The following is an 11,741-nucleotide window of genomic DNA, read 5'->3' as shown; positions in this document are numbered from 1 at the left end:
TTCTTGATTGTAGAGATAGATGAAGAGTTAATGTTCACTTTGTGTTGGTTCGTAATGCTACCGGGTTGCTTGATTGGTGGAGAGATCGTCGATCGAGCAATACGGTAAGCTACCGTATGTTTGGTTGGTGGAGAAATCGTCAACTAAGCATACGATAGAACTCGTGGCGGTGTTTGGACACGAATGCCGACAACGGGCAACACGTGAATGGTTTAAGGAGTATAGTAAACTGAGTGCAACTGGTCGATAAGTTTAAGTTTGTGAAGAGTAGATTATATGCAATATACTTGATAGTTTCTTCTATTTGAAGAATGTATTCTTTTTATGTTGATATTTACTTTTCCATTTCATTATTTAAATTCATTCAAAACCAAACTCATAACTAAGAATCCGTCGAACGGCAATTTGGTATCACCAATCTCTGTGGACACGATAAATTCCCGGATAAATATTTCCAAAAACTTTTGTTGCTTGCCGCTTTACCGCTCCAACAGTGGGCAGGGTCTCAGAGATAGGTACGGGCTCTGTATCCCATGGCGCCTTTACCTGTTTGATCACGCTATTATCTTCAATTATTGAAACAACAGAACAGCCATCCTAAAGCGGATGCCACTTCACCTTAAAGGCAATTTTGCTACCCAATAACTTGTCAAGTGCTAATGGGAACTCAAGTGGATCAGTAACCTCATCCTAAATAAAATGTTGTATATTTGTTAACTTAGACAATTTAATGGTAGTCGTACATTAAATAGTTGATGTTTGAAAACAGTTGTATAAAACCTCACTCATTGTACTCCGCAGCTGAGCTGCAGAAAGTCCCAAAAGTTGTTCCCATTCTTGGTCCCATAAGAAAAATTTACAACGTGTTCCAGAATGAACAACCTTAATTTGAATTTTGTACCTGTAGAAATTGGAAACATAAATTACAACATAATAATGTAATGCGCCAAAATGGAAAAAGTGCAAGAGTTGAAACTAAATGTAACCTAAATATTTCAGCTTCAGTTAAATGTTCTGATTGACATTTGAAAGGTGGGTTGTCTCCATTTGTAATGTTAGGACATTAATAACATGCATGGTAATACTAACCGTATTAGGATGCAATGAGCTTATCAACTGAAGCAATTGTAACACCTAAAGTATTATGCAATTTAAACATGTAAGTTAATGTTTGTGAAAAAAGTTAAGTAAGAGTAAAATGATAAAAAGTTTTTAATAGTACATACAAATTTTAGTAGCTTAATCTCATTGATAGGAAGGACAACAACATTTGACATGAACTTTTGGTAAGGCATAAGCGGAGAGTTTGCAGAGTTTTGTGACCACACTTAAGACTGCAAACTAAGCTGGTTGATCCGATTAACCAATAAGTCCTTAGGGATGCTAAAAGAAATTTAAAGAGTTAATTTATGTCAATCACACCACATAGATGTACGAAAAGAACACTAAAGATAAGTTGTGGAAAATGTGTGCACCTTCGAAAGAAATCATTGATTAGTTTCAAATCTTCGTTGATGAAAAGTTTAGTAATGTTGTATGTATTTGTAACAGAAAGTGGATATTTTCCTGCATTACACATAAAAACAAATTAATCATAAAAAAAAATTGTATGTATGACCCCAAAAAAATAATTCAAATGTAGTATTTCAAACCTTCTTCTTTTACTTTGGCATATTGCATCAATATGACAGTTGGAGAGGATGTGTCAGTTTTTTGTTGATTGAATTTAATGAATTGTGACACATATGTTTTTCATAGAGTTCAGTCGATAATGTTGTTGCTACATAGGTATACAAAAAGTTTAGCCCATACAAAGTTAAGCATGTATCACAAATAAGTTGGTAGATAACATACATACCTAAGGTCTCGTAAAACCATGTTGACATGTAGTTTTTTTGCCACCAGTTTGGATTTGTGTATAACCAACTTTGTCCACCGTACCAATGATATTTGCTCAAATACCATGAAATCATTAGGTTGACTCATGGAACTTAACAGACGCAAATCAACACATGCAAATAAAATAAATTGGATGGAAAAATAAACCTTGTTACCTATCAAAGCATCATTTTTTTTCCATTTTTTGCTTATAACATCACATAATAGAGTGAAGATAATAACTTTGACTGTGATATGATGTTTGTTGTTATCACCAACTGTGGTTTCACCAATAAATTTCAGGGTTAAATATATTTTTGCTCCATTTAAATATCTCAAATTTTATTTTTAGTCCCTATTAAAAAAATGACATATTTTAGTCCCTGCAAAAATTTTATGCATGTAGTTTTATTCTTTGTTATTTTCTAAAAATTTGAAAATATTTAATTACCATTTAATTTTTAAATTATTGGATAAATTTTTTATACTTGTTTAAAATACTGTAAAATATTTATTTACTAAACTTTAGAATTTTTTAAAATGAAAAAAATTAAATATGAATTTTTTAAATTTCAACCGATAATGATAAAAGTAATGGAAGTCTTGACTTAGAAATCAAATTTTGAGTTTTTTTCAAGGAATTTGTTAAAACGTTCTAAACATGTATGCACAATAATTATTCAAAAATACACATTGGTTTAATAGTAGATACTACAACTACATACATAATAATTTTGTAGGAATCAAAACATGTTATTTTTTATAGGGACCAAAGACAAAATTTAATATTATTTTATAAGGGCCCAAAACTTATTTCACTTGAAATTTCAAGATATACTTGTGGTTGGAAGATTTGAAGATAATATAATAGTGAAATCTTTACAAAATTAATAATATTAACTTAAATTTTAGATTTTGAGATATAAATTCTTAGTTAAATTATTATAATTTATTTCGTCTAGCAATTTATTTTCAAACGATAACAAAAACAGAATTTTTTTTTTGAATAACCATTTTTTTAAAAAAAATTTCAAAAATAACAAACTTTTCAAAAAAATTACAAAAATGTCATTTTTTTTTTAAAAAACACACGTTGTCGCCAGGGGGGGTGGCGACAACACTGGGCCTGCAATGCAGTCGCCAGTGGGCCTGGCGCCCATGTGTTAATTTTAGGTGTTGTCGCCACCCCCCCTGGCGACAACACCCCCCCTTTATTTTTTTTTTCTTTTTTTTTTTGTAATTTTTTTTTCTTTAACATTAATTTCACCTAATTTTTTTCAGTATTTTTTTTTAATAACTACAATGTTCTAATAATTTTTGTTAGTTTTTTTTTTTAGTTTTTTTTTTAACAACAATTTTTCAATAAATTTTTTATATTGTTTTTTTTTATCTATCTTGTTAAAATTATTTTTGGAATATAAATGTTAATTAACTTATTTATAATTTAGTTTCTGAACATGGTTAATAATATATATTTTATTGGTCAATGAAGTAGTGGAAGTAGTTAATGAATTATAAGTAAAATAATTAATCAATAAGTTATATTTTTGTGGTTAATATAGTTGTGAAGTTGGTTAGTAAAACAATGTTATATTTATATTATAAAATAAATTTTAAGATTATATAATATTGAAAAAAAATAATATTATTTTAAAAAATATTAAATACATTAAAATATAAGTTGGACATTCGTTAAAATAATTATATATTAAGATACAATAACGATACATTGACGATAGAAATACATTAAAATTAAAGACATTTCAAAAAACATTAACGATACAAATACATTATAATTAAAAACATTACAAAATACATTCAAGATACAAATAAAAATCTTATTGCGCGCCACGTGGACCATGGTACGATCCACACTGAGGTTGTCGAATGGGTCGTGTAGATGGGTCACGAGTTGGTAATGCCCCCCTATTCCCGCGACGACGCCCCCCTCTATTTGGTACGTCTTGTGCCATAGTCGACGGTCCCTGAATGAAACCTGGGTCTTCAACATCTTGACCTATAGAATTCCCTCCATATGATAGGCGGGTGCCCGCGGCGCTGTCGAAGCTGTGTCTAGGCGGGTTAAAATTTCTCCTAGTGGGTGCAGCCTGGAAGTTTTGGAAGTCGATGGTGGATCCGGTTTGGTTAAAATACAATGGTTGTGGCGGTGTGTTGAAGTCAAATTGTTGGCTGGGGTACTGTGATGTGTGTTGGTCGAATGTGGTGTATTGCGGGTATTCTTCTTCTATGCCCATGTCGGGGGTCATTGGTGGTGATCTTGAAGAGCCCCCCGCATGGAATTCCTGAAAATGTGATCTAGAAGAGCTCCCTGCATGGAATTGTTGATTTTGTGGTTGAGTTTGGGATGAAAAAAACGGGTGGAGTTGTTGGGAATGTTGTTGGTAAAAAGGTGTTTGTGGTTGCATTGGTTGTTGGTGGTAACTTTGTTGTTGTTGTTGTTGTTGGTGTTGTTGTGGGTAATGTTGTTGTTGGTAATTTGGTGGTGGTTGTTGTTGTTGTTGGTAATTTGGTGGCGGTGGGTGTTGTTGTTGTTGGTGGTAATTTGGTGGTGGTTGTTGTTGTCCTCCAAAATATGGAGGTTGTGCTCGCGGGTCAGCTAAATAGAAAGGGGCAGACACAATCATTTCTGGATTTGTGACGGTCCTGTACCAGTTTATATACTCAACAGTTGGCTTCATTTCTCCCGGCGCCACAGGAAATTCTAGAACCGTTTTTGATCGACGAGCCCATATTTTACGCTGCTCTATGGCAAAGGACTTGTAATTTTGTACGTACCACTGTTCGCTAACCTTCGCAAGATGCCAACGTCCCAAACAGTCAGGCTCAGGTGGGTCAGGGATACCTTGATGCATGCCGAATTGGAGCTTCACACGGTCACTCGGGTGCATCTCCACAGTGGTGAACCGTATGATGGGTGATTTTGCTGTCCAAATAGCCGCCTCGTCAAGGTCGGGTACGTGGTCCAATTCCAAGTAAGGACGCCAAATAAACTGCAAAGCAAATAATATTAATTTCAGAATATAGAAGATAGTTATTTTTAAAAATATATTTAGAAAATGGACATTTTTAGAGGTATTACTTCTTGGGGTCCTAGTCGATCTAATAGCTGGCGGTAGAAAATGATTTTGGAATCAGGCGTTTTGGACCAATCCATTCCGAGTGCATTGAACCTAAACACATTAAAAGATATAAATCAATATAGTTACAATGATGATGGAATAAAAAGCAATAATTAAAATAAGATCCAAACGTTACCTTGAAGCGTAAGGGAAGGCGTAACTGTTTGGATTTGCAGGGGCCAATATCGGCATCCTCCACCATGCCCATGTTTGTAGCAAGAATGCACATCCACTAAATGTACAAACATCCTTTTTTGCACATTTGCATAAGGAACTATATAGGTATGCCAACACAGCCGAACCCCAGCTATATGTCTTTATTGCATCAATGTCCCCAAGTAAACACAAGTACATAAAATTAACACTATTTCCCGTGCCTTCGGGAAATAGAAACCTACCAAACAACAACATAATATACATCCTAGTTTTCCGCAGTATAGTTTCTTCGTCAGAAAACTGATCCAATTGAATCCCAACATAAGCTTCCTGAAGGCCAGCAAGCTTTATACCTTGGCCCCTACCCCTTTGTTGCCCCTCACCCTCTATTAAATCCACACCCAACAATTCGACGCATAGGGCGTTTGGTTGTTGGACATTTCCATACACTGCCTTTCCATTTGTTCTGAGACCCAACAACATGTACACGTCCTCTAGAGTGACGGTACATTCACCCATTGGAAGGTGAAAAGTATGAGTCTCAGGCCTCCAACGCTCACACAATGCTAATATAAACTTCATATCAACTGAGGTATGTGTTAAGTTCATTACCTCACCAAATCCCGCACGTTTAACGTAGTCCACAATCAAAGGGTCAGGAGCAATCATCTTACCAGCACGGGTCCTAAATCTCGTGACATCCTATAAAAAAAACACCTCCCATAAGTATTTGAAATTAGTAAATTTAAGTAAAAAAAATTAAGTGTTTACTAAAACTTACATAGGTCGCAATGTTTGCAATGGTGCCTCGGTGCTCTTGACCCATAGTTAGGAGAGACATGTTTGTTGATGATGAAACACAAAGTTGCTCTGATGCTAAGTTGCTCTGATGATAGTATAAGAGGTGATGAAGAAAATGAACAAGTTTGGGAACATATTTATAGCCAAAATGCATAGGTTATTACGAGATTCCCTGCAGAGTCTTGTCACTTCATGTCGGTGGTGGGGACGAGATTCCCTGCAGAGTCTTGTCACGTTATGTCTGTGGTGGGGACGAGATTCCCTGCAGAGCCTTGTCCCGTCAAGTCTGTGGTGGGGACCAGATTCCCTGCAGAGTCTTGTCACTTCATGTCGGTGGTGGGGACGAGATTCCCTGCAGAGTCTTGTCACGTCATATACAGTGACTTGTGCAGAATTATTGGTTCATTTCTTGCATGCATTAGCCTTGTGTAATAGGTGGGGACGAGGTTCTCTTATGGCGTGCATTAGTCTGGTCTCTTCATATTTATGTTACATTTTGAAAATGTTATGTTATAATAGATTTTAATTCCATATCATAATTTGTGACATGCATTATCATTAGTGTGAATTCATTTAAAACATACAACTATAATAGCTTTTGAGACTTTTATATTAAAATAGCGCAGATATATATATATGTTATGGAAAACATTAATTCATTCATTAATTAAAAAGGTACATTGACAATAACCAGCACAGAAACTAAAAACATCTAAGAAAATAACACATAACAACTTGTAGTACACGCTCGATCATTGCAACAAACACAACAACACTTAATCTAAACTACTCGAGTATCACTGCAAGAACAAGTGGATCTTCAACGCCTCGGTTAACCTCTCCACTATGTGTCCAAAACATTAGATCCACGTCCACATCGTCTTTCACGCGGTCCCAATAATACATGTAGGTGCCTTCTGGATTATTATCCGTCAATGTAATGTATGGACAACGGTAATCTATCTGTTTAACTTTTCTGGTCGGACCATCTAGTTGACGAAACCCGGTGTTGATGGCTCTAACAATTCTCTGGAAATTCCAATGGGGGTTAAGGCAGACACGCATGTGACTACCTTCCTCAAAAAAAACGACAGCCCAAACTGAGTTCATTTTCAGTGTTTGCAGTAAGAATGAAGAAAGAGTTGGTACTTCAACTCCACACACACACACACACCTTTATTTATAATCGGTGAAACACCTTTATTTTGCTAATTTTTAATAACTTAAATACTAATTTTTAATAGCTTAAATACTAATTGGAAACTTTGTAATCTTAAAAAAACATTTCATTAATATATGCTCAGAGCATTTAATTGGACGGTACAGAAGTAGCTGAAATAATAAAGAAACTGTAACGTCTAGGATATTACAACGGTTAGGACAATGTCTTCTCTGTCCTCCATCATTCGAGTGCATTGAATGTCGTCCTCCATTGTCTCCCACCAACGCTGTCTTTCAAGAAAAACACCTCCCCTTGTTCTAAGTCTCTTGATAGATCTGATTTGTTCGCCTGGACTCCACTCTCCCTCCAAAAACCTGAGAAGAGTTCTCTTAAGCTGATCCATGGAATGAATGTTCCAAAACATTACCTGCATGGGAGGTTTGACGGCAGAAAAAATAACGTAACCGTTCCTTCGGACAATGGGAGGTTGATAGTCCAAACGCCTTACAGGTGGCGGAGGATCAGTAGTCCGGTGCGTGCCATCTGGCCTTATTCGAGATCTCATTTTTTCGTGTCTGTACTGATGCACACAAGAAACCCTAATTTATAGAGGGACAATTAGGGTTTCATTTACAAGGGAAAAACATAAACAATAATTTTGTAGAATAAAATTCAGGGCCCCACATGGTCCCCATCTGTTTTCGGTCCTTCGCATGCGTCCGAAACGAGTTCCTGTACACTAGCATGCGCCTGTAATGATTCCTGATACGATTCCTGATAGATTCCTGCAACGATTCCCCCTATCTTCATGCATGCAGCCCTATCTTTTGTGGCATGCATTAGTCATGTCAAAGTTACTATCTTGTGCAGAATTATTGCCTCATTCATTGCATGCATGACCCCTGTGTAAGAGGTGGGGACGAGAATCTCTTGTGGCATGCATTAGTCATGTCAAAGTTACTATCTTCTGCATAATTATTGCCTCATTTATTGCATGCATGACTCTTGTGTAAGAGGTGGGCACGAGAATCTCTTGTGACATGCATTAGTCATGTCAAAGTTACTATCTTCTGCAGAATTATTGCTTCATTTCTTGCATGCATTACCCTTGTGTAAGAGGTGGGGACGAGAATCTCTTGTGGCATGCATTAGTCATGTCAAAGTTACTATCTTCTGCAGAAATATTGCCTCATTTATTGCATGCATGACTCTTGTGTAAGAGGTGGGCACGAGAATCTCTTGTGACATGCATTAGTCATGTCAAAGTTACTATCTTCTGCAGAATTATTGCTTCATTTCTTGCATGCATTACCCTTGTGTAAGATTTCTTGCATGATATATAGGAACTACTTCACATACTATTTTTTACAACCATCACAACTTTCCCAAACATTTCTTCCTTTTGCAACACAACACAATTCTCACATTTCTTCTTTCACAAACACATTTCAAAATTATGGCATCCACCTCGCAGTTCAAAGTTCGTGTTCATATGAATGGTGAGACATACCACTGCGACACAAACGGTTTTCTATTTAGAAACACAAACTCAACACGTTTTGCTCTAAATAGACAATCAGATTTCTCTTATCTAAAAAGGAAAATCGAATCCAAAATAAGAGAACCAGTGTCTCAGATATTTTACCGACAACCCCTTCTTCAACCTAACAACTCAGTCATGTTTTGTCAATCAGAGATAACAACTGACTTAGAGGTCCAAAACATGCTCCTCACCCATGAGTATTTTGGTTATGATTATCTGGAACTGTACGTAGTGGTTGAACAAAATGCTCCTTCGCAAAATATTCAGTCACAAGTTATTGATCCTGTTGTTGATGACGAACAACAACCCGAGCATGTCATTGACGAAGAAACTGATATAGAAGATGTTGTTGATGAGTTGGTGAATCGTGAATCCGGAGATGAAAATAGCAACATTTTTCCAATAGCATTTGCTTTGGTAGAAGGCGAAACAGCTGCTGCTTGGGGTTTCTTTCTGAAGAATCTCCGAGCTAGAGTCGCTCCACAACCTAATCTTTGTTTGATTTCTGACAGGCACGCTTCTATTGAAAGCGCATACAACAATCCGGCAAATGGTTGGCACAACCCTCCGTCTAAGCATGTCTACTGTATTAGGCACATAGCACAGAATTTTATGAGAGAGATCAAGGATAAATTTTTGAAGAACCACTTGGTGAACGCGGGGTATGCCTTAAACCAACCTGGATTTCAATACTACCGCCGAGAAATAGCGTTGACAAATCCAGATGCAGGGAGGTGGATTGACAACATTGATAGAGCAAGATGGACTAGGTCATACGACGATGGGGCTAGGTGGGGCCACATGACTACAAATCTTGTGGAATCAATGAACGGGGTTTTCAAAGGCATACGAAACCTACCTGTAACTGCCATTGTTAGTGCTACGTATTTTCGGATGGCAACTTTGTTCGCCACACGAGGCAAGAGGTGGAATTCAGTGTTACAAACACAACAGGTATATAGTGACGTCTGCATGAAATATATACAACAGGAATCTGCCAAGGGTAACACTCATCGGGTGACCGAGTTCGACCGTCATGGCCACACCTTCAGTGTAAAGGAAACAATTGACCACAATCAGGGACTTCCACGACAACAGTATCGCGTCAATATCCCAGATCGTTGGTGCGACTGTGGCCAATTTCAAGCATTTCGCATGCCTTGCTCCCATGTCCTTGCAGCATGTTCACATACTCACTTTGATGCATTATCTTTGGTATCAGAAATTTACAAGGTTTCAACGTTGCTCAACGTATACGACAATTACTTCCCGGTGGTAGCAATGGAAGCATATTGGCCTGTGTACGAGGGGGAAACAGTTTGGCATAACGATTTAATGCGTCGGAATAAAAGCGGTCGACCAAACAGCAGGCGTATTAGAACCGAGATGGACGTAACTGAAAAAATGCAGAGGAAGTGTAGTATATGTCGTGAGGTAGGACATAATAGGACCAAATGTCCCAATCGTGGATCTAGTTCCACAACATAGTTATTAGTTTCCTTGATGTATGTAATTTACTTTTTCAATGAAATGAACTTTTTTTTTTTAAATTTTATGGGTTACAACACAAAAAAAAAATTACTAAATAAAAAAAAGATCATGGTACATATTGAAAGAAATTACCAAATATTACCATGGAGAACATATTTGGAACCAACAAAATTTACAAAGATTTAAGAGAAAATAGTACCGAAAACATTAATTTTGAAACTAAAAAATTACCTAAAATATAATACCATAAAAAAATTAAGAGGAAATAATGAAAAAAATTACATTAATATTGAAAAAAAATTAAGAGGAAATAATGAAAAAAATTACATTAATATTGAAAGAAATAATTATGAGGAAACAATGAATAAAATTAAGAGGAAATAATTAAAAAAATTAGGTGGAAATAATGAAACTAAGATTGAAAAATATTGAAAATTACTACACAAAATTATTACAAAATTGTAGTTATTAAAAAAAAAAATACTGAAAAAAATTAGGTGAAATTAATGTTAAAGAAAAAAAAATTACAAAAAAAAAAAGAAAAAAAAAAATAAAGGGGGGGTGTTGTCGCCAGGGGGGGTGGCGACAACACCTAAAATTAACACATGGGCGCCAGGCCCACTGGCGACTGCATTGCAGGCCCAGTGTTGTCGCCACCCCCCCTGGCGACAACGTGTGTTTTTTAAAAAAAAAATGACATTTTTGTAATTTTTTTGAAAAGTTTGTTATTTTTGAAATTTTTTTTTAAAAAATGGTTATTCAAAAAAAAAATTCACAAAAACAACTCATCTAAACACTCTTTTATCATTTAAAAAAAACGCCAATAAAAATTCATGGTCAAATTATTTTAAAAAAATTAAATATTAAATTAAATTTCATAATTTATTACATTCTAAATAAAAGTTATTACTTAATATGTATACAAATTTTCATTTAGCATGATATAAAATTAAATAAATTTAACCTATATATGTAAAGTAAAGTACTAGACGGTGGCTTGATAATTCACTCCTAAGAGGAGTGCTAACACCATTATCTTTTTAACACTCTCTCTAACACTTATTTTATTATTTGTTAAAAAATTTGTAGGTCATTCACTTTGAAAATGGATCTTACATAAAGTGGTAGAATTCACACATGTTTCAATCAATAAAAAATAAATATTAAAGAGTGTGTTGAAAATAGAGTATTGCTAGCATATTTGCCGTACTATTGTCTAAATTTATTCAATGGACAACCTATAATATATTTAATTTATTATAGATGAAAAATGAAATATTTTATTCTAAAATCAATTTTTTTATTTAAATTTATTATTCAACTAAAATGATTTTATCTTTTAGTTAAATTAAAATTAAGTTTTATTACCGCATAAGATTCTCATAGTGTGTTGTTTGTCTAGTGTCAAAAATAGATTCTTTTCGGTCAAGTAATACAAATAATGACACATGAATTTCAACCCTCCACTTTAAAGCATATTCATAAATTCCAAATCTGTATATCGATTCAAACTAAATTACACCTATTTCACAACATCTCAACCGTAGCGAATCATAGTCCCCAATAAAAT

At 35.2% G+C, this 11,741-nt stretch overlaps 1 protein-coding gene across 1 annotated transcript; it reads right to left on the bottom strand.

Moving 5' to 3' along the window:
• Positions 1–597: 597 nt before the first annotated feature.
• LOC131636227 (protein MAIN-LIKE 2-like) lies at positions 598–6,293 on the bottom strand. The gene is made up of 4 exons (XM_058906867.1): positions 5,956–6,293; positions 5,218–5,876; positions 781–901; positions 598–690 (listed from the first exon to the last, which is right to left on the bottom strand). The coding sequence occupies exons 1-4, from the start codon at positions 6,127–6,129 to the stop codon at positions 598–600; spliced, it is 1,047 nt and encodes a 348-aa protein (XP_058762850.1). The 5' UTR covers positions 6,130–6,293.
• Between the last annotated feature and the right edge of the window lie 5,448 nt (positions 6,294–11,741).

Source organism: Vicia villosa, unplaced genomic scaffold (assembly GCF_029867415.1).
Source record: "Vicia villosa cultivar HV-30 ecotype Madison, WI unplaced genomic scaffold, Vvil1.0 ctg.001670F_1_1, whole genome shotgun sequence".
NCBI classification, from domain to species: domain Eukaryota; kingdom Viridiplantae; phylum Streptophyta; class Magnoliopsida; order Fabales; family Fabaceae; genus Vicia; species Vicia villosa.
This window is presented reverse-complemented; position numbering and strand designations above follow the sequence as displayed.

Excerpts from the sequence above, each read along its gene's own strand:
- LOC131636227 (XM_058906867.1), bottom strand. The coding sequence starts at position 6,129 with ATGCATTTTGGCTATAAATATGTTCCCAAACTTGTTCATTTTCTTCAT. Across the intron at positions 902-5,217 it reads TTGCTACAAACATGGGCATG|GTACAAAATTCAAATTAAGG; the intron begins GTGGAGGATGCC and ends CAATTTCTACAG. Across the intron at positions 691-780 it reads TGCGGAGTACAATGAGTGAG|GATGAGGTTACTGATCCACT; the intron begins GTTTTATACAAC and ends CATTTTATTTAG.